Consider the following 20,506-nt stretch of genomic DNA (forward strand, 5'->3'; position numbering starts at 1 on the left):
CCCCCCGATGTCCCCCAGCCCCCTTGTTCCATCCTCCCCCCCCCAGCTGACCTCCCCCCTGCTGCTAGTGCAGCCTCCACCACAAGTGCAGTCCCCCAATAAAGATTCTGCCCACCAACTTTGCCTCCCGAGAGTTGGGGATGGCAGGGTGGCAGCGTGGGGCGGGTGCCGAGGCGGCACCCCCGCCCCAGCGTGGACTTTGTCCCCCCGGGGCACGGCAGCACCCTTGGACCCGGGTATCTGCCCTGGGTGGAGGCAGAGCCGCGCCCCGAGGCTCCCCTGCAGCGCCCCAAATCCCCGAGCCACAGCCGCTCCCCACAAGGGCACTTTATTGCTGCCGGCAGCGGGGACTGGGGGCGGGCAGGGGGTGGGGGACGGGGTCCTGCTGGTCCCAGGCGGCTCCTGCTGGTCCCTGGGGGTCCCGGGGGTGGCCCCCAGCCCCCTCAGTACTGGCTGCGCCGCAGGTGATTGGCCATCTCGTAGCATTTCTTGTTGACGCAACCGCCGTGGACGCCCTCCTTGCCCATGGCGAGCACGATGGCTGCAGGGGTGGGGAACAAGGTGGCGGGGTCACCCCAAGGCTCCCCGAACCCCCAGACAGACAGGGGGCAAGGGGGCACAAGGGTAGGAAGCAGGGATGAAGGGATGCCAGGAGTTAGCAAGGGGTAAATTGGGGAGACCTGGGTCAAAGGGAGGGGGACACTAACGGGAAGCAGGTCAGGGGTGACACAGGTGACAGGGCAGGTGACGTGGCCAAGTGAAACGGTGTGTGGGAGAGGACACAGAGTGACACTGGAGGGAAGGGGGAACCTGGGGAGTGACAAGTGCTGGGAGCGACATCGGGTGACACTGGGATGCCATAAGATACATGGGATGCTTGGGGTCATGGCAGGTGACAGGGAGGTGGGCAGGGGGTGACACAGGGTGACAGGGAGGTGGGCAGGGGGTGACACAGGGTGACAGGAAGGCGGGTAAGGGGTGACACAGGGTGACAGGAAGCAGGCAGGGGGTGACACGGGGTGAAAGGGAGGGTCCAAGGGGAGGCTCCTCTTGTTGGCGATTATTAAGGTGGGGGGTCCCAGGGGACAGGAGGGCAGGGGGCGTGCTGGGAGGGCGATGGGGCTGACCCAGGGTGAGGGTGAGGGGTGACAGGGGGCAGTGGCAGGGGTCCCTCACTCTTGTTGGTGATGGCAGCCGTGATGTTGAAGGTGGGCGCTCCAGCGGCGCCCTTGGTGCGCAGGTCCATGCTGTGCTCGCCCTCCACCAGCAGCGAGTCGCGGATGACGGAGCAGCGCAGCCCCCCCAGCGTCAGCCCCTGCACCAGCAGCGGGCCCCGCTCGGGGCCCACCAGTGCCGCCACCTCCGCTGGCTGCGGAGACAAGGGTCAGGGGGACCCCAGAAACAGAGCCCAGACCCCCAAACCCACCTGTGAGGGACTGCCATAGTCCCCCCTGCTCACGGCCTATTGCTTTTGAAGGGTGGACAGGGTGGGGACAGGTCAAGGGGCCCTAAAGACCCACACCTAGGGACCCCCAAAGCCTGGGTGGGGTGGGGACAGGTCAGGGGGACCCCAAAGACCCACACCAAGGGACCACCCAAGCCAAAGCCCCGGGCAGGGCCCCTGCAGGGCACTCGGCAAACCGGGACTCTCGTAACTCCCACTCCATGACCATAAAAGGGACCCAGGTGTCCCAGGACCCCCATGACTCCCGCCAGGGACCCCACGCGGTCCCCGCAAGGGAACCCGAGCATCCAGGGATTCCCCTGACCCCCCCACCCCAAACTTGGGACCCTCCAGGGCCAGCACTACTTCCACGAGCTGCCACAGGGGAGAACAGGTCGGAACCCCAAAACCAGCCCCGCAGGACCCCCAGAAAGATCCCCTCAAGCGAACCGCCCCGGGACCCCGCACTGAACCCAGGCACCCCCATCGGGACCCCGGGGACCCCAGTGAGCCCCGTCATGGTCCCTGGGGTGGCCCCCCGCCCGGGGGACCCCCATAACTCCCCCGGGACCCCAGACAAGGACCAGGTCTCTGGTAGCCTTCCCTTTCCCACCATGGGCTTCCCCAAACTTCTCCCTTCCCCCCCCCCCACCCCCCATTTCCGTGGGGGGAAGTGGGGAGGGGGGAGGGGGGTGCGCGCGCGCCGCCCCTCCCCCACAGGAAGCCCCGGCCGCCCCTCCTCCACCGGGAAGTGGCCGCATTCCGCGCATTTTTAGAGGGTTTTTAAGTGGGGAGGGGTTCCTCCAGCCCCCCCCTCCCCATCGGGACCCCCGCCATCCACTCACGGGAGCGCAGTGAGAGCGACGGGAAGCGGGGACGGAGGTCGCTGAAGCACGTGGTGCTCGCCCATCCCCCCCTTCCCCGCCCGCCCGCGACCCCCCAAAACGCTCGAAGCGGGGTTAAGGAGGGGGCTGCCCCGCCGCCGGGCCCCCCTCCGCCTCCAGAGCCCCCCCGGCACCGGCCCGCCCCCGGCACCGGCTCCGCAGGCACGGGCAGCGCCCGAGCCCCCCCCGCCGCGCTCCACGCTGGCGCTTTTGCGTTTTTCTCCCTTTTTTGTCCTTCCCGGAGCCCGTCGCGGGAGGGGTGGGGGGGTCAGCCCCGCCCCCCAGAGGCCGCCGGGTCCCCCCGCCCTCCGCGCGCTTGGGCGGGAAACGCCTCGGCGCGGTCCCCCCCCCCGGCCCCGCCGGCGCCGGCCTCTCACCGTGATATTGGCGAAGGTCTTGCCGGGGGCGGCGGCCCAGACGGCGGGGGTGTCGCGATAGCCGACGATGGCGGCATCCTGGCAGGTGCCGTCCGCCAGCAGCGTCTCCACGTAGGGCGCCCACCCGCTCATGGCGGCGGCGGGCGGGCGGGCGGGGCGCGGGGGCGCGGCCTTCCGCGGGGGGCGGGACTTCTCCGGGGAAGGGGCGGGCTTTTCGCTCGGCGCCTGCGCGGTGCGGTCGCGGCGCGGCGGCGGCGGAGGAGCGGCGGCGGCGCCGCGCGGCGGTTTTCATAGGGGACGCAGGGGGCGGGGCCGGGGCCGGGGCTAAGGGGGCGGAGCTAAGGGCGGGAACTTTACGCGCGCCGAGGAGGGCGCGCGGCGGTTTTGGGGGTGGGGGGTGAGGCAGGGGGCCTTTTTATCGCGACCCTTCCCTCATTATCGCGACATCTCCCGCCCATTGCGACCCCCCGCGATGTCCCGGCGCGCGCCGTTACTGCGATCCAGTTCACTGCGCGCCCTTCCCCTACTGCGCCCACCGCCCCCCTCAATACAAGCCCTTCGTATTCTGCATCCCGCGATTATCACGATGCATCAAAAGTCGAACACCCCCTCAGTATCCCGACGCTCGCTTCCGTTACTCGGATCCTCCACATTATCGCGACCCCCATCCTTTATTGTGCCCCTTCTTCCCCGTTATTCCGAGCCCCCTCCGGCTATCGCGACACCCCCACGTATATCGTGACCCTCCCAGACTGATAACGAATCCCTCGTTTTTGCGCCTCCTCCCTCAATATCGCGATTCCCGGTTATTCTGATTCACACACGCCCCTATCGCGACACCCCGCCCCGCTCTGGGCCCTTCGTGCAGCTCCGAGCGGGGGGGTCGCTGGCGGGGGGCGACGGTTCAGTGTGAGTCGGGGGGCGTGGGGACCCCCGCCCCTCCCCCCGCGGGTCTCGGTTTGACTCAGACCCAGGCGGGACTTTCCGGGGGGAGGGGCAGCGGTTTCACTTCCTGCCCTGGGGTGGGGGAGGGGCTCGGCGGTTGACGACGGGGAAGGGGGGGAGACCGAGGAGTTTGGGATCATCTCCCCTCGAGGGGGGCCGAGGGTGCCAGGACCCCCAGAACGGGGCTGGGGGGGGGTCGCGGCCTCGTGAGGTGCCCCCTTCTCCCCCCATAAAAGGATCGGCCCCGCCCCCCCCGCCGGCGAGAACTTCCCCGGGAAGTGGTCAAAGCCACCGCCCCTCCCCCACGCTGTGGGGCCCGTGGGGCTGAGCTCCCCCCTCCCCCACCCCTGGTACTCCTTAGGGACTGAACTCCCTCCCCAAAGGACCCTCTGCACCCCCAAAATCGTGTCGTCGTCCCCCCAGTTCTCCCCCTGCCCTTCTGGCGGCTGCTGTTCCCCCCAGGGCCTTCAGGCGGCGCTGCAGCCCCCCCCGGCTGGGGGTCGGGTTATAGGGGGGCTAAAAATAGCCCCAGACCCGGGGGGGACATCTGGGGACCCTCTCAAGTGCCACCAGCCCCGAGCACTCGTGGCCCCGCCCCGTTTACCCTGGCGGGGGCCGAATGTGACCCTCGGGGGGGGGGGGAGGGGGCGGGGCAGAGGCAGCACCGGGTGGGAAGGGCCCGAACCCACCCCGGGCCCCTCTGGGTGTCCTGGGGCGGGGAGGGGTCTGGGCTCACTGAGGGTCCCCCACGGGATGGAGTGGGGGGGGGAGGATGACATGGGGTAACTCAGGGCACTGGACATGGGGGTTCTCCCCGTTTTGGGGGGCTGCCTGTGGGGTCCAGGGTCAGGCTGGGACCCCAACGACCTTGGCCTTGACCCCGGGGTCCCCCAGCCCACAGCCACGTCCACCCAGGAGATCAAAGCCCAGGAGATCCATGATTCCCATGGGAATGTCAGAGGGGAGCTGGATTTGTTCTCAGCTGAGGGGCAGGGGGGTGCTGGGGTGAGGGGGAGCCACGGGGTGTGCAGGGACTTGGAGGAGGCTCGGGGTTGTGGTGACACAATCAGGAGTGCTGGGGACACAGAGGGCCCCAGGGCGGGCCCTGGTGACAGTCCCCAGGATGGGGTTGGGTTTCGGGGTCACATCACGACTTTCTGGTAATTAGAGAAAAGTCACGGAGCAGTGGGGGAAGGGTGGGAAAGGGCAGGAGGCGGAGGGGGGCACCTGGACACCATGGGGGGAGAGCAGTTTGGGGGTGGGTCTTCAGGTCTGGATGCCCGGGACCGCTTGGCCAAGGGTCAGCGCTGAGTGCGTCCAGTGTGGGGTCTCTGGAGGGATTTGGGGGATCAGGAGGGATTTGGAGCCTGGACACCCCAGGTCTGTCTCAGCTGGGGTGGGGGTTCAGGAGATTTGGGGATTCTGGGGGAATTTAGACCCAGCTCCCCGTGTGTGGAGCTTCTGAAGCAGCCACTGGTACCTGGCCAAGGTGCTCACTGGGATGGACGCAGCAGCCTCTGAGTTCTGTGGCGAGGGCAAAGACGACCTGGGCTTCAAATCTCCTCCTGGATCCCCAGAGCCTCACCAGTGGGGTCAGCTCCACCAGGACTGCCCTGGTGGGCAGTGGGATGGAACTGGGAGGCACTGGGAGGGGGCTGGGAAGGAGGAGTGACACTGAGGAGGATTAGGAGCTTCTGCAGGGCATTGGGATGAACTGGACCAGACTGGGGGACAACTGGGAGGCACAGGGAAGGCAGCTGGGGCCGCTGCCAGCTCACACAAGGCTGTGCCCAGGGCGCAGGGTGGTCACCATCCCTGTCCCACCCTCAGGAGACTGGGCCATACTGGTGCTGGCTGTTTCCCCACAGCGGTGTCAGCTGAGGACCCTCTGAGCAGCACGACTGGGAGGGCTGGAAGTGGTTCCTGACACAGGTGGACATCCAGGTAGGGGGGTGTGACCTGACAGTGACCGACCCAGAGCTCACGGCACGGGCGGCAGAGGCTGTGGGCACGCAGCCGCCTCCTGCCCGAGCCCAGCCAGGTGGGACCCGCCACCGAGCCCAGCCAGGTGCAGCTCCTGTGCAAATCCCAGCCCTGGGTCCGTGCAGGTGTGATTCCCTCGTGTGTGATCCCCTCATGTGTGACCCCATCGTGTGTGACCCTCACAAACCCCTGGGCAACCCCTCCTGCAAATCTCTGTGTGAAAAACCACCGGGGTCCCACCGGGGTCCCAGCTCCCCCCCGTGCAAACCCTTGAGAAAAGGCTCCTTGGGAAGAGGCCTCGTGCCAACCTCCCTCATCCCCGCGGCCAGCCGGTGCACAATCCTCGTGTGAAAACCTCATGTCCCCGTGTCACCTCCCAGGAGGTGCCCTCGTCCCTGTGTGTCCCCCCTCTTCCCCAAACCCCCGTGTCTGCTGACCCCTAGACCACCCCCACATCGCCCCAGGGTCGAGGAGGTTCTGGGGGATACGGCCAAGCTGGGAGGGCACAAAATCCCCCAAGACCGAGAAGGAGAGGGAAGGGCAGTGGGGCCCACCCTGGCCCCCCCACCAAGGGGCTCCCCCCACCCCAATAATTTTGTAAAGTACCAGGAGCTCCTGACCCGTGCTTTGTTTGGGGAGTGGGATGCACACACATAATCTGAGATGTGGGGGTGCCCCCCTCCCCAAAACCACCCCCCCAAAAGAGACATGGGCACGAAGAGAGGAGAACGAGGCGCTTTATCACCCCCTCTGGGTGCCCAATCCCCCTCCCCCCGCTGTTAAATACCCCTGGGAGGGGGTACCCCCCCCACCACCCCCCCATCACACACAGGGCCCCCCCGGGCCCCCCCCAGCCCCCCCCTCATCCTCCGCCTGCCGCAGCCGCTTCTTGGCCCGGATCTCGTTCATGGCCTCCTCGATGGAGCGCGTGTCCCGCTTGTTGGCCACGGGCACTGGGGGCACAGAGAGACCCTCAGCGACCCCCAGTCCCCCTGCACAGCCCAGGCTGCACAAACCCTCCCTGGGAAGGGCCCAGGACCCCCCGGGCCCCTGCTCACCGCAGCCGTACGCCTTGTTGGCCTCCATGGTGCGGGCGGCGGCCTTGGCGGCCTCCGAGCCAATCAGGTGCCGGTATTTGTCCTTGTAGTCATTGGGGGGCCCCGGAGGGGCAGGGCCAGACTCAAGCTCCGCCTCCTCCTGTTGTGCCGCCAGCTCCTGCACGTGAGCAGTCAGCAGCAAGCCCCGCCCAGCCGGGCCACACCCACGCAAGCCCTTCCTCCATCATGCATGCACACCTCGCCCATGTGGCCACGCCCTGCTGAGCCCCGCCCATATCTCAGTTAAACCCCACCCCACCAAGCCCCGCCTACCCGGAGGCGGCGCCGCTCCTCGGCCCGGGCGGGGTCCCACTCCTCCCCACGCCGGTACGCCTCCAGCTCCTCGTCCGACGGCGCGAACTCCTGGGGACACCCAGGAGGGGACAGCGGCGTCACCCTGGGCACTGTCACCTCCCCTGGCCCCCCACAGCGCCCCCCGCCATTGCCCACCTTCTTGAACACCATCACGTAGCGACTGTCCTCGTCATCCCCAAAGGAGAAGGACGTCAGGCCGGCCACCTCCGCCACGTCATGCCTGGGGGAACACGGTGCTGCTGGCACTGGGGGTCCCCAGAGGGGTCCCTCTCCTCGCCATGGGGGTCCCCAGCTGCCCGGGGGTGCTGCCATGCTGGGGTGTTCCTGACCTGGCCCCGTATCTCCAGTGTCCAACCCCAGCAATAGGCAGGACTGCTCCACAGTGCCACCACTACCACCCCCAGTGTCCCCAGTATCCTCCCAAGTGCCCTCCCATGCCCGTGTCCCTCAGCGTCCCGTGTTCTCCCAGGTGCTCCCGGTACCACCAGGATCCCCACTGCCCTCCAGTGCCCCCCAGTATTCCCCCAGTGCCTCGCTCACAGAATGCTCCTCTCGATCTTGTTCATGGGCTGGAACCGGCGTCGGGGCTCCCCGCTGGCCTGGATGAACTGGGACACCTCTTGCTCCATCTGGGGACACACAGGCAGTGCAGGGGAACCCAGGAATTTGTGGGGGGCCCGTGGGGAGCGCCCCAAAACTCCCAGTGGTGCACGGCCCCCCACTCACCCTCTTTCTGAACTCGACTTTCTGGCGTTTCTCTTGCTCCTGCAGCTTCTTCATGCGAGCAGCTTGTTCTGGAGGGGACGGGGGGGTGTCAGGCCGGGGGGTCCCCCAAAACCTCCTGGAACCCCCCAAAAAAACCCTCGGGGAGCGGAGGGGGCGGGGCCTGCGCCCTCTGAACGGGCAGAGGCGTGGCCTGAGGTGGGCGTGGCGTGCGAACAACAACGCGAAACAGGGGAAAGGGCAGGGGCGTGGCCAGACAGCCCCCGCTGTCAATCAGCAGAGCGGGGGCGTGTCCAGGGCGGCCCGCGGGGTCACGGCCTCGCGTGAGGGCGGGGACCGGGGGTGGGGGGGGTCTGAGGGCGAAAGGCCGGAACGCGCCGCTCCCCGCCCGGGACCCCTGCCCCGGTGCCTCCGCGCCCTCCCCGGCCCTGCTGACCCCGCGCCCGGCGCCGCGTCTCGCCGTCGGCCGCGGCGGGCGGCCGCTCCATGGAGTTGAGGATGGAGCCCAGCAAGTCCAGCTCCGCCATCTTGCGACGGGGCGATGCGTGACGCCGCGCGCGGGCCACGTCCCCGGCGTCGGCGTGCGTCATCACGTCCGCGGCGTAGGAGGGCCCTGGGGCGGAGCGGGGAGCGGGCGTGGCCCGACCTCGAGGCGTGGCCCGGCCCCAGGGGGTGTGGCCTGTCCCTTAAAGGGCGCGTCCCCTCCGGCCATGTCCCCCCCAATGTCCCCTCTCCGCCCAGTTCCGCGCCCCCCAGCGATGTCCCCTCCCTCACCATGTCCCCAGCGATGTCCCCTCCCCGTGTCCCTCCCCAGACACAAACGCACAAACTCATCGCCTCTTTCATTCCCGCTTCCTCGTTTTTTAATGGAACTTTGTACAAAGAGCCCCCACGGGGCAGGGGGGGAGTGGGCATGCGGGGCAGGTACGGGGGCGAGTGGGGAGGGGGCACGGGGCGGCTCTCCCCCTCCTTCCCCTCCCACGAGCCCTCCGGGGACACCCGGACACACAGACACGCCTGGGGGGGACAGCAAGGGGAGCTCCCCCGTGCCTGGCCTCCCCCGTGAGGGGGGCACCGAGGGTCCCCCAATGCCTGGGTCCCCCTTGGGGGGGTGGGGGCGTGGAGCCCCCCAGTGCCTGGATCCACACCGGGGGGGTCACGAGGCCAGGCCCTGCGTCTGTAAACTGTCCACCTCCTTGTTCTGCTTCAGCTCCTCCATCCTGGGCACAAGGAAACGAATTGGGGTGCTCAGGCTTTTTGGGACTCTGCCCCCACGGCATCACCTGTCCCCACCCAGCCCACGTGACCCCTCCCGGTCCTCCCCCGTGTCACCCGTGTCCCGTCCGTACCGGTGGCGGCAGCGCCGCAGGAACCTCATGATCTTCCGGGCTGCCTGGTCCTGCTTGAGGGTGAGGAAGGTGCTCCTGGGGGGAACGAGGGGAGGGTGAGACCCCGGTGCCGCCGTGCCCCCCGTGCCCAGTGCTCCCCGGGCCGCACCGGTGCTGGCGGAGGCTGCGGAAGCGCTGCTGGATGAGCACGGCCGCGCGCCGGCGCCGCTGGAAGCGCTTCTGCTCCGCGTAGCTGCGGAACTTGCTCTGGATCAGGATGGCGGCCTGCGTCATCCGCTGGAACAGGGCGAACTGGGGGACAGGGGACCGTGTCACCAGGGTCACAGCACCCACAAACAGGGACCCCAGTGTCCCAGCACCCCACTGGAACAGGGCAAACTGGGGGGACAGAGGGACACTGGTGTCACAGCACCCACAAACAGGGACCCCAGTGTCACCCCAGTGTCACAGCACCCACAAACAGGGACCCCAGCGTCACCCCAGTGTCACAGCACCCACAAACAGGGACCCCAGTGTCACCCCAGTGTCACAGCACCCCACTGGAACAGGGCAAACTGGGGGGACAGGGGGACACTGGTGTCACAGCACCCACAAACAGGGACCCCAGCGTCACCCCAGTGTCACAGCACACACAAACAGGGACCCCAGTGTCACCCCAGTATCCCAGCACCCCACTGGAACAGGGCAAACTGGGGGGTCAGAGGGGGATATAGAGGGGGGCACCCCAAACCCACCCCAACATCCCCCAGCAAGGACCCCCATGCCCACGTGCTCTGGACCCCAGGCATCCAGAGGCCTGAAAACAGCCCCAAAAACCTGGCTGACCCCAACACTGCCCCTGTTACCTTCAGAGCGATCCAGGTCAGCTTGTGAGGCAGAGACAGAGGGTTAGGGGGGGTCTGGGGGGGTGCCCGGGAGGGGTCCCCGGGGGTCTGGGGGCCCCCCACACCTCAGTACCTGCTTGTACTTGCGGTAGCAGCGCTGGATGACGGCGGCAGCCAGCTCCTGCTGCTCCTTCAGCCTCCGGCCCTGGGGGCAGCCGGGGGGTTTGGGGGTCAGCGGTGCTGGGGACCCCCACGGGGAGCCCCCAGAACGGCCCCGGGGGTGTTGGGGTGCAGGGGAGGGGGCACACACCCGGTACTTGCGGAAGGCGCCCTGGACAAGACGCGCGGCCTCGTAGAGCTCGTGCTGCTCCTGGTCACTGAGGGTCAGCAGGGCCACCGCGCCCCCCTCGCCCCGCGCGCCCCCCGAGGCGTTCAGGAACTCGGCCCAGCCCGCGGCCGAAGGGGGGGGCGGCCGCTCGGGGACCCCCGGGGACCCCCGCGAGGCCACCTCCGCCCTGGGGGACACACAGGAGGGTCAGGGGGCGAGGAGTGGCACCCTGCCGGGCTGGGAAACGCCCAGGAGGGAATTGCAGTGTCACTGAATGTCCCCAGGGGGACACTGCGGTGCCCAGGCACCGGGGGATGCCCCCAGGGGGACTCTGGGGTTTGGAGGATGTGGGAGACCTCCCCCCCCATGGAGACACAGGATCCCCAAGAGCACCCCGGGGTGCTGCTGAGTGGGGGTGACCCCCCCCAGGGAGCTGAGGGTGCCCCTGGACACCCCCAAGGCCAGGGGTACCTGTGGGCAGGTGCGGGGGGACGGTCCACGCTCTCCAGGTACGTGGCCAGCCAGGCCATGGCAGCACCAAGCCCTGCTGGCCCCGCTGGCCCCGGGGTCCCCGTTGTCCCTGGTGTCACCCCTGCTGCTCCCAGTGCTCCCAGTGCCCCCGGGGGCCCCCCTGGTGCCTCCTGCTTGATGCGTTCAGGGGTGGCCTCGATGATCTGCCGTGCCAGAGTCACCACCTCGGCCTGGGAACACAGGACATTGCGGCTCTACCCTGCACCAAGGGTGTCCCCAGCCCTGGCTGTCCCCCACCTTTACCTGCAGGGCGTCAGAGGGTGGGGCCAGGGTGTCCTCAGGGGGGCTGGGGGGCACTGTCACCCCCCAGCTCTCATCCTCGGGGGGCCCAGGGGGGCCGGGGGGCAGCGGGACGGAGCCGGGACCCTCGGAGAGCCCCGATGGGGACGAGAGGCTGCTGGCTGTGCTCAGCCCTGGGGACAGGGGGGACACGGCAGGGGGGTTAGTCCTGGAGAGACACACCCCGAGGGCAAGGGGGACATGTGGGACATGGCAAGAGGACAGGGGATGCCATGGGGACATTCCAGGGACACAGAGAAGCTGGGGGAGGACAGGGGACATGGGGAGTACACAGGGGGAAAAGGCTGGAGAGGACCAGCGATGCCCTGGGGGCACACAGAAGGGGGCAGGGGGAGAATATGGTGACAGTGACAGCAAGGGGACAGGGACCACACCAGGATGGCAGTGAGCAGGAGCCCGGGACAGGACACAGTGACAACAGGACAGACTGACAGGGGACAGGGAGGGCACAAGGTGCCAGTGCCATACCTGTGTCGGGGCTGGCAGAGAGCGGGGAGGGGATGCGCAGGCCAGGCAAGTGGCAGCGTGGGGACACGGGTGACATCTGCAGCTCCTCGAGGCGGGTGACCAGGGCCAGGTGGCCGCGGGCACGTGCCAGGGCCAGGGGCAGCCGCCCCAGGGTGTCGGGGACGGCCAGCGCCCGCCGGTCCCAGCGGCACAGCCGCTCCGCCGCCTCCCGGTGCCCCAGGGCACACGCCCACATCTGGGGACACCGAGGCAACAGCGTGACCCCAGGGCATCCCTTGTCCCCAGATGCCACCCCTGGTAACCCCCAGCCCTGCCTGAGACACTGCCCTGTGCCCCATGCCCTTGGGATGCATTCCCAGCCCTGCCACCCTGCCCCTCCTGTCACCACCATGGCCACAGTGTCCCCAGTGTCCCCAGTGTCCCCTTACCAGGGGGGTGCAGGAGAAATGGTCCACGTTGAGGGGGTCGATCTCCTGCTCCAGCTCCAGGCTCTCAACTGCCAGCGCCCTGCAGGAACAGGAAGGGACACAGGCTGGAGAGGGTCACCTCCGCTCAGGGACACTGCCTGGGGGCATGCCTATCACTGTCCCCAGGTGTCCCCAGGTGTCCCCAGGTGTCCCTGCTCACCGCCAGCGCCGAAGAGCCTCCACCAGGCTGGCGTAGCCCTGGGCGGCCGCCAGGTGCAGCAGTGTCATCCCACGGAACGTCACCCCATGCGCCAGCATCGAGGTCCCCGATGTCCCCAGCGACGTCCCCGACCAGCCCGGCCGCGCCATCATGGCCTCGCAGATGGCCACCACCCGCGCCTCGAAGGACGAGCCCGGCCCCTGGGGCCAGGCAGCGCGTCAGGGGACAGCAGGGCACGAGGACAGGGTGGCACAGGGGGTGGCAGGGGGCACCCGGGGCTCCTGCAGGGTGGCAGGGGATGGTGGAGGGGGAAAGGGACCAGGGAACTACAGGCTACTGTGGGATGGGGACAGGGGGTTGTCAGGGAATGTCAGAGGACATCAGGAGACCCTCGTGGACATGAAGGACACAGTGGGGACATCAGGGAATGTCAGAGGACATCAGGAGACCCTTGTGGACATGAAGGACACAGTGGGGACATCAGGGAATGTCAGAGGACATCAGGAAACCCTTGTGGACATGAAGGACACAGTGGGGACATCAGGGAATGTCAGAGGACATCAGGAGACCCTCGTGGACATGAAGGCACAGTGGGGACCACAGGGGACCCGAGGGATTCCAGCAGACACAGGGCATGCCAGGCAACACCACAGCACACGAGGGGACATTGGGGACATCAGAGGACATCAAAGGACACAGGGATCTTGGGGTTGGGGTGGCCTCACCTGCTCGGGGGGGGTCTCGGAGGGAGCCCCCCGTGGGGGTGGAAGGGGTGCAGGGGGGGGCAGGGCCCCCAGACGAGTCTCCAGCTGCTCCAGGCGCTCCAGGATGGACAGACGGAACTGGGCCTCTGCAGTGAGGGAACCCAAGGGTGAGGGGGCCACCCTGACCCTCTCTGGGGGAGCCAGAGCCCCCCCAGATGCACTGACCCTAAAGAGTGTCACCCCACAGTGAGAGGAACAGGTCTGGGGTCACCACAAGGGGACCCGAAAAGGGACCCAGGGGTCTGGGTGCCACCCCCCGGGGGGTTTGTCCCATTCTGGGGGTTCCTCCTGGGGGTGCTGGGGGTCCCCACTCACCGTCCAGTGCCAGCCAGTCCAGCTGTGCCCCGGGGGGGCCCCGCGCCGCCCCCCGCGCCCGGTACTCGAACGGGGCCGCGGCCGAGAGCAGCCGGGGGGGACAGGCCACGCGCAGGGCGGCCACTCCGGCCTCGTGGGCTGCGGGGGGACAGGGGGGTCAGCACCGACCGCGGGGAGGGGGACACGGGGGGACCGCCGGGGGGCACTCACGGGGGCAGTAGCAGCGCAGCACGCCCGGCTGGACCAGCGCGGCCGGAACCGAGGTGCGGTCGAAGAGACACGAGTAGGCACCGGGGTCCCCCCAGGGGCCCGTGATCAGCACCTTCACCCCGCCCTGGGGGGACACGGGGGGGTCACCGGGGACCCCTGGGGGCGGCAGGAGAGGGGTCCAGGGGAGAACACCCCCCCGTTCCCCCCCCCCAAAGCGCTCACCTCAGGGTAGGACCACTCCGGGGAGAAATCGGTGATGGCCACGGGGGGGTCGCTGGGGGGGCCCGTGGGGGAGGAGGGGAGCTGGGGGGTGTGGGGGGGCTCGCGCAGGTTTGGGGGGACCCCACCAGCGTCCCCCACCAGCAGCTCAGGGAAGGGCAGGGGGAACGGCGGCTGGGGCGGGGGCGCGGCGCTGAGTTCGCAGAGGGGGTCCTGGGCCACCGCGCCCTGCTTGCCCTCCTCCTCCTCCTCTTCCTCCGCCTCTTCCTCCTCCTCCTCCAGCTTGGGGGCCGCGGCAGGGGCCGGGGGGGGCGCCCCGGGGGGAGCCTCGGCCTCGCAGCCGTAGGTCTGCCCGCGGCGGGGGCTGTTGAGGAAGCAGTCGGGGTCGAAGGCGGCGGGGGGCGGCGGGGCCGTGGGGCAGGTGCCCTCGGGGGTCACCAGGTGCTGGCTGGGGGTCAGCCCCAGCGGCTGCTCGGGCCCCCCCGGCGCCGCGCCCCCCCCCAGACTGGCCACCACCAGCAGCGGCAGCCCCCCCGCGGGCGGGAACGGGGACGCTCGGGGCCCCTCGGGGGGCGCCGCGCCCCCCCCCAGGCCCGGGGAGGGCTGGGTGGTGTCGGGGGAGGAGGGGGCGGGTTTGGGGGGGTCCCCCGGGGCGCCCCCCTCGCCCCCCCGCTCCACTTTGGGGGAGATGATGCGGTGCTTGGTGCTGCTGCACTTGTGGCCCGGAGTGCCTGGGGGAGCAAGGGGCGAGGGTTAGGGGGGGACAGGGAGGGCGGGGGCAGATTTTGGGGGGGCAAGGAGAGCCCTGAGGAGGATTCGGGGAGGTCCCGAAGAGATTCAGAGTGACCGGAGGAATCTGGGGGTGTCCTGAGGGGGTTGGGATGGCTCCACATGGGTGCAAAGGACAGCTCGGGGTGCCAGGGGCTGTTCTGGGGTCCCAAGGGGGCTCAGGGTGTCCCAGGGGTTTTGGGGGTCCCGGGGGGTTCCCCGGGGGTCTCGGGGGGTTCCCCGGGGGTTTGGGGGTCCCGGGGGGTTCCCCGGGGGTTTGGGGGTCCCGGGGGGTTCCCGGGGGTTTGGGGGTCTCGGGGGGTTCCCCAGGGGTTTGGGGGTCCTGGGGGGTTCCCCGGGGTTTTGGGGGTCCTGGGGGGGTTCCCCGGGGGTTTGGGGGTCTCGGGGGGTTCCCCGGGTGTTTGGGGGTCTCGGGGGGTTCCCCGGGGGTTTGGGGGTCCTGGGGGGTTCCCCGGGGGTTGGGGGGTCTCGGGGGGGTTCCCCGGGGGTTGGGGGGTCCCGGGGGGTTCCCCGGGGGTTGGGGGGTCCCGGGGGTCGCTCTCACCCAGCCCCCCGGCGCAGAGGCAGGCGTGGGTGCGGGGCGGCGGCCGGGCCTGGTGCCTCTCCAGGACGTGCTGCACCAGCTGCTCCAGGGACAGCCCGGGGGCGCCCCCCCCGTTCCCGCAGCCCCACTTCACCCCGTGGACTGCGGGAGAGGGGGAAAATCCCTCAGCAAATCCCTCAGCAACACAGCTGGGGGTGCACTCTCTGTCCAGCCCCCCAAAAGAGCCAGACACAGTCCCCCACCCTGCGGGAAAGCACCAAACTCCTCCAGAAGGGGGTTTGGGGTGTCCTCCCTGACCCCCCCCCAAAACAGCCTCCTGCTACCCCAGTCCTGCTTCATCCCCCAGGAAAAGGGAGGCAAAATCCCACAGGGGGCTTTGGGGGCGTCCTCCCCCTCCCCAAGCCCACTTTATCACATAGGGGCCAGTAAATCTGTCAAAAAAGAGGATTTAGGGCTTGTCTCCCTCCCCCCCAAAATGCCAAGCCCCCTCCCACTGCCCCAACCCCACTGTGGTTAAAATCCCTGAGGAAAGCTGGCACAAAATTCCTCTAGAAAGAGGTTTGGGGTGCCCTCCCTCCCCCCCAAAATGCCAAGGCCCCTCCCACTGCCCCAACCCCGCTGTGGTTAAAATCCCTGAGGAAAGCTGGCACAAAATTCCTCTAGAAGGAGGTTTGGGGTGCCCTCCCTCAGCCCCCAAAACAGCCTCACCCTGCCAAAATCTTATTTCAGCCCACAGGGAAACGAAGGCAAAATCCCACAGAGGGATTCCTCCCCCTCCCCAACCCCATTTCATCACATAAACTTCCACAAAAGAACCGACAAATGTCAAAAAAAGAAGATTTAGGGGGTCTCTCCCTCCCCCCCAAAACACCAAGCCCCCTCCCACTGCCCCAACCCCGCTGTGGGTAACACCCCCGAGGACAGCAGGCCCCGGGGCAGCCCCCCACTCACACATGGGGCGCAGCTGGGCCACCAGCTCCTCCTGGGACCACTTGAGCCACTCGCGGGGGTCGGCGGCGGCGGCGCAGATCGGGGGGGCTCCCGAGCAGAGCGGGGGGCTGCAGAGCCGGGGGGCGCAGGCCCGGCCGCACTCCTCCATGGCCGGCACGTTCAGGTAGTGCACCAGCACGATGTCGGGGTTCTGGGGGGCACACACGCGGCACCTCAGGGTGGGGAGGGGTCCCGGGGGGGTCTGCAGGGGTCCCGGGCCCCCCGTTACCTGCAGCAGCCAGTAGCAGCGGCGGTGGAAGGTGGGCACGATGGACGAGTGCACGTAGCAGCCGTAGAGGCACTGGGGGGGACGGCACAGACTGGGGGGGCTGCCAGCTTTTGGGGGGTCCCTGCACCCTGTGGGGGCCTCTTATCCAAGTGTGAGCAACCCCAGCCTCTCAGCCGACTGGACTGGAGGAGACAGACACCCCCAAACCGTCCCCCAGCACCCCCAAAGCATCCCCTGCTGGTCCTGACACCCCCAAACCCCATTTTGGGCCTCTCCCATCACCCCCAAACTGCCCCCAGCACCCTCAAACCATCCCCTGCTGGTCCAGACACCCCCAAACCCCAATCTGGGCATCTCCCAACATCCCCAAACTGCCCCCCAGCACCCCAAAACCATGCCCTGCTGGTCCAGACACCCCCAAACCCCAATCTGGGCATCTCCCAACATCCCCAAACTGCCCCCCAGCACCCCCAAACCACCCCCTGCTGGTCCAGACACCCCCAAACCCCATTTTGGCCATCTCCCAATATCCCCAAACTGCCCCCCAGCACCCCCAAACCACCCCCTGCTGGTCCAGATATGCCCAAACCCCATTTTGGGCATCTCCCAACACCCCCAAACTGCCCCCAGCACCCCCAAGCCATCCCCTGCTGGTCCAGACACCCCCAAACCCCATTTTGGGCATCTCCCATCACCCCCAAACCCCCAGCTAGGGATCTCCCAGCACCCCTAAACACACCACTGGACATCTTGGACCACCTAAACCACCCACTGGGTGTCCCCAGCACCCCAAAACTGTCCCTTGAGGACACCCAGCACCCTCTGTCCCTGCTCTGGTGTGTCCTGACACCCTCAAGCCCCCTCAGGTGCACCCCCAGCTCCTCATACCTGAACCAGGAGCAGTTTAACGGACAGGGGCGCTTTTTGGGGGGCATCGGGCGGTTTTTTGGGGAGGGGGAAGGGCTCTGTTTTGGGGGCCCCCTACCTCCACTCCCTGCACCTTCAGCTTCATGTGGTCCTCGCGTGTGGTCTTGCCATCCTTGCGTTTCTTCCAGCAGTACCCGTCCTTGCGGTACTTGACCTTCTTCCGGTTGTACAGGATCACCGACCCGTTCTGCGGCCTGGACACGGGGTCAGGGGGCCCCCCGAGCCCCCGGGGCACCCCCAGCCTCCCGGGGCACCCCCCCGGCCCCCAGGGCACCCCCCGGGCCCCCCACCTGGTTTTGGGGGAGCACGAGAGCCACTCGTCGTGTTTCTCAAAGGTGATGAGGTACGAGGCGATCTCCTGGGGGGACAGGTGGCCCGTCTGTGTCCCCTGTGCCCCACCCACTGCACCACTCCGCTGTCCCACCCCTGCTGTCACCCTGTCCCACGATCTTGATGTCCCCTGTCCTGCCATGCTCCTTCCTCTGTCCCCCATCTTCTCCTCATCCCAAACCAAGCCCCCTCCTGTGTCCCTTTAATGCCCCCTCTGTGTCCCCACATCCCCTCCTGTGCACCCCCCGTCCCTTCCATGCCCCCTCTGTGTCCCCAAATCCCCTCCTGTGCACCCCACGTCCCTTCCATCCCCATTCCTGTGTCCCCACATCCCCTCCTGTGCACCCCACATCCCTTCCATCCCCATTCCTGCATCCCCACATCCCCTCCTGTGCACCCCCAGTCCCTTCCATGCCCCCTCTGTGTCCCCACATCCCCTCCTATGCACCCCACATCCCTTCCATCCCCATTCCTGCATCCCCACATCCCCTCCTGTGCACCCCCCGTCCCTTCCATGCCCCTTCCTGTGTCCCCACATCCCCTCCTGTGCACCCCAGTCCCTTCCATTCCCCTTCTGTGTCCCCACATCCCCTCCTGTGCACCCCACGTCCCTTCCATCCCCATTCCTGTGTCCCCACATCCCCTCCTATGCCCCCCACATCCCTTCCATCCCCATTCCTGTGTCCCCACATCCCCTCCTGTGCCCCCCACATCCCCTCCATGCCCATTCCTGTGTCCCCACATCCCCTCCTGTGCACCCCCCATCCCTCCCATCCCCATTCCTGTGTCCCCACATCCCCTCCTATGCACCCCAGTCCCTCCCATCCCCATTCCTGTGACCCCACATCCCCTCCTGTGCACCCCACGTCCCTTCCATGCCCCTTCTGTGTCCCCACATCCCCTCCTGTGCACCCCACATCCCTTCCATCCCCATTCCTGTGTCCCCACATCCCCTCCCACGTTTCCAAGCCCCTCCTGTACACCCCAGTCCCTTCCATCCCCATTCCTGTGTCCCCACATCCCCTCCTGTGCACCCCAGTCCCTCCCATCCCCGTTCCCCTGTCCCCCCAGCCCCTCCTGCACACCCCACATCCCTTCCATCCCCGTTCCCCTGTCCCCCCAGCCCCCCCACGAGCCCCCCGTGCCCCCCAGTGCCCCCCACCTCGTTGGTGTTCCAGCGCAGCTGCTCCTTGGGGAGGACGGGACATTTGGGCAAACACTCCACCAGCTTCCGGGGCAGGAAAACCTTCAGGTGGCTCCTCTCTGCGGGGGGGGAGGGCTCAGTGTCCCCTCGGTGTCCCCTGGGTGTCCCCTCGGTGTCCCCCACGCCGTGTCCCCCTGCCCTTACCTGAGACCTCGGGGGGGTCCTTGCTGCTCATCTCGGGGCGCGTGCGGGGCCCTCAGGGCTCCCCGAGGGGGGCACAGCAAGGGCTGCAACCTGCAGGGACCCCCCAAAAACGGCTGATGGGGCGGGGAACAGCGGGGTGACATCGGGGGGACACGGGACCAGGGAGCCCAGCACCACCCTCAGCACCTTCCCCTACTGCAGCCAGCACCTCTGCCCTATGGCCCCCCATCCCTGCCCTACAACCCCACACATCCCTGCCCTACAACCCCACACATCCCTGCCCTACAACCCCACACATCCCTGCCCTATAACCCCACACATCCCTGCCCTATGGCCCCCCATCCCTGCCCTACAACCCCACACATCCCTGCCCTATAACCCCATCCATCCCTGCCCCATAACGCCTCATCCCTGCCCTATATCCCCCCATCCCTGCCCTACAACCCCACACATCCCTGCCCTATAACCCCATACATTCCTGCCCTATAACCCCATCCATCCCTGCCCCATAACGCCTCATCCCTGCCCTACATCCCCCCATCCCTGCCCCATAACCCCACACATCCCTGCCCCATAACCCCACACATTCCTGCCCTATAACCCCATCCATCCCTGCCCCATAATGCCTCATCCCTGCCCTATATCCCCCCATCCCTGCCCTACAACCCCACACATCCCTGCCCTATAACCCCACACATTCCTGCCCTATAACCCCATCCATCCCTGCCCCATAATGCCTCATCCCTGCCCCATATCCCCCCATCCCTGCCCTACAACCCCACACATTCCTGCCCTATAACCCCACACATTCCTGCCCCATAACCCCGCATCCCTGCCCCATATCCCCCCATCCCTGCCCTACAACCCCACACATCCCTGCCCTATAACCCCACACATTCCTGCCCCATAACCCCGCATCCCTGCCCCATATCCCCCCATCCCTGCCCTACAACCCCACACATCCCTCCCCACTGCACTCCACAACCCTGACCTGCACCCCCATCTCTGCCCCACTGTCCCCCACATCCCCTGCCCATCGCACCCCACATCTCTGCCCCACTGCACCCCACATCCCCCTCCCATTGCAGCCCAGAGTTCTGCAGTCTCACCCCACACCCCTTGCCCATCGCACCCCACATCTCTGCCCCACTGGCCCCCACATCCCCCTCTCATTGCCCCCCACATCTCTGCCCAATTGCACCCCAGATCTCTGTGCTATAACCCGACAAGCCCCTCTCATTGCCCCCCACATCCCCCTCTCATTGCCCCCCACATCTCTGCCCCACGGCCCCCCTCACGCCCCGCCCACTGCCCCCCACATCTCCGCCCCACATCCCGCCCCACGGCGGCCCCCCCCACTGGAACCCCCCCCATCCCCGCCCCACACGGTCCCGGCCCCGCCCTCGGCCCCGCCCCGGCCCCCCCGGCCCCACCTGGCGCCTCAGGGCCGCCGCCGCCGCCGCCGCCCCCGCCCCCGCCGCCCGCCGCCATCTTCCCGCCCGCCGCGGGCCAGCGCCGACGGCGCCGCCGGCGCGTGACGTCGGCGCGCAAGGGGGCGGGGCCGCGCGACGCCGGGCGGGGGCGTGGCCAGCGAGCGGGGAGGGAGCGTGGCCGGGGTGGGGCGGGGGCATTCGGGGTCGTGTGGG

The 20,506-nt window shown here is 68.2% G+C and overlaps 3 protein-coding genes across 4 annotated transcripts; all 3 read right to left on the reverse strand.

The window, feature by feature from the left end:
- Positions 1 to 319: 319 nt before the first annotated feature.
- Positions 320 to 2,953, reverse strand: PFN1 (profilin 1). The gene is made up of 3 exons (XM_084227443.1): positions 2,706 to 2,953; positions 1,177 to 1,369; positions 320 to 541 (listed from the first exon to the last, which is right to left on the reverse strand). Exons 1-3 carry the CDS (start codon positions 2,835 to 2,837, stop codon positions 444 to 446), a joined length of 423 nt encoding a protein of 140 aa, XP_084083569.1. The 5' UTR covers positions 2,838 to 2,953; the 3' UTR covers positions 320 to 443.
- Positions 2,954 to 6,455: 3,502 nt separating this feature from the next.
- Positions 6,456 to 8,358, reverse strand: SPAG7 (sperm associated antigen 7; the record flags this gene model as incomplete). The annotated part of the gene is made up of 7 exons (XM_084227450.1): positions 6,456 to 6,586; positions 6,692 to 6,848; positions 7,004 to 7,093; positions 7,181 to 7,265; positions 7,586 to 7,674; positions 7,772 to 7,839; positions 8,205 to 8,358. The coding sequence occupies 7 exons, from the start codon at positions 8,356 to 8,358 to the stop codon at positions 6,456 to 6,458; spliced, it is 774 nt and encodes a 257-aa protein (XP_084083576.1).
- A 261-nt stretch (positions 8,359 to 8,619) lies between these two features.
- Positions 8,620 to 20,380, reverse strand: CAMTA2 (calmodulin binding transcription activator 2). Of its 2 annotated transcripts, XM_084227444.1 has the most exons (22): positions 20,294 to 20,380; positions 18,861 to 18,950; positions 18,675 to 18,775; positions 17,473 to 17,540; positions 17,241 to 17,376; positions 16,256 to 16,327; positions 15,988 to 16,177; positions 15,037 to 15,177; positions 13,707 to 14,434; positions 13,485 to 13,608; positions 13,275 to 13,412; positions 12,921 to 13,045; positions 12,196 to 12,395; positions 11,997 to 12,075; positions 11,569 to 11,803; positions 11,044 to 11,213; positions 10,741 to 10,970; positions 10,252 to 10,456; positions 10,075 to 10,146; positions 9,266 to 9,408; positions 9,118 to 9,192; positions 8,620 to 8,988 (listed from the first exon to the last, which is right to left on the reverse strand). In XM_084227444.1, exons 2-22 carry the CDS (start codon positions 18,889 to 18,891, stop codon positions 8,925 to 8,927), a joined length of 3,327 nt encoding a protein of 1,108 aa, XP_084083570.1. In that variant the 5' UTR covers positions 18,892 to 18,950; positions 20,294 to 20,380; the 3' UTR covers positions 8,620 to 8,924. The 2 variants fall into 2 exon arrangements, with proteins under 2 accessions (XP_084083570.1, XP_084083571.1); XM_084227445.1 differs by lacking the exons at positions 18,861 to 18,950; positions 20,294 to 20,380 and having other exon boundaries at positions 17,241 to 17,336; positions 18,675 to 18,741.
- Between the last annotated feature and the right edge of the window lie 126 nt (positions 20,381 to 20,506).

This window comes from Fringilla coelebs (genome assembly GCF_963513975.1).
Source record: "Fringilla coelebs genome assembly, contig: SCAFFOLD_185, whole genome shotgun sequence".
NCBI lineage: Eukaryota > Metazoa > Chordata > Aves > Passeriformes > Fringillidae > Fringilla > Fringilla coelebs.

Excerpts from the sequence above, each read along its gene's own strand:
- CAMTA2 (XM_084227444.1), bottom strand. The coding sequence starts at position 18,891 with ATGAGCAGCAAGGACCCCCCCGAGGTCTCAG. Across the intron at positions 13,046-13,274 it reads GGACTGGCTGGCACTGGACG|AGGCCCAGTTCCGTCTGTCC; the intron begins GTGAGTGGGGAC and ends CCCTCACTGCAG. Across the intron at positions 12,076-12,195 it reads GAGGCTCTTCGGCGCTGGCG|GGCGCTGGCAGTTGAGAGCC; the intron begins GTGAGCAGGGAC and ends CTGTTCCTGCAG.
- PFN1 (XM_084227443.1), bottom strand. The coding sequence starts at position 2,837 with ATGAGCGGGTGGGCGCCCTACGTGGAGACGCTGCTGGCGGACGGCACC. Across the intron at positions 1,370-2,705 it reads AGACCTTCGCCAATATCACG|CCAGCGGAGGTGGCGGCACT; the intron begins GTGAGAGGCCGG and ends TTGTCTCCGCAG. Across the intron at positions 542-1,176 it reads GGCTGCCATCACCAACAAGA|CCATCGTGCTCGCCATGGGC; the intron begins GTGAGGGACCCC and ends CCACCCCTGCAG.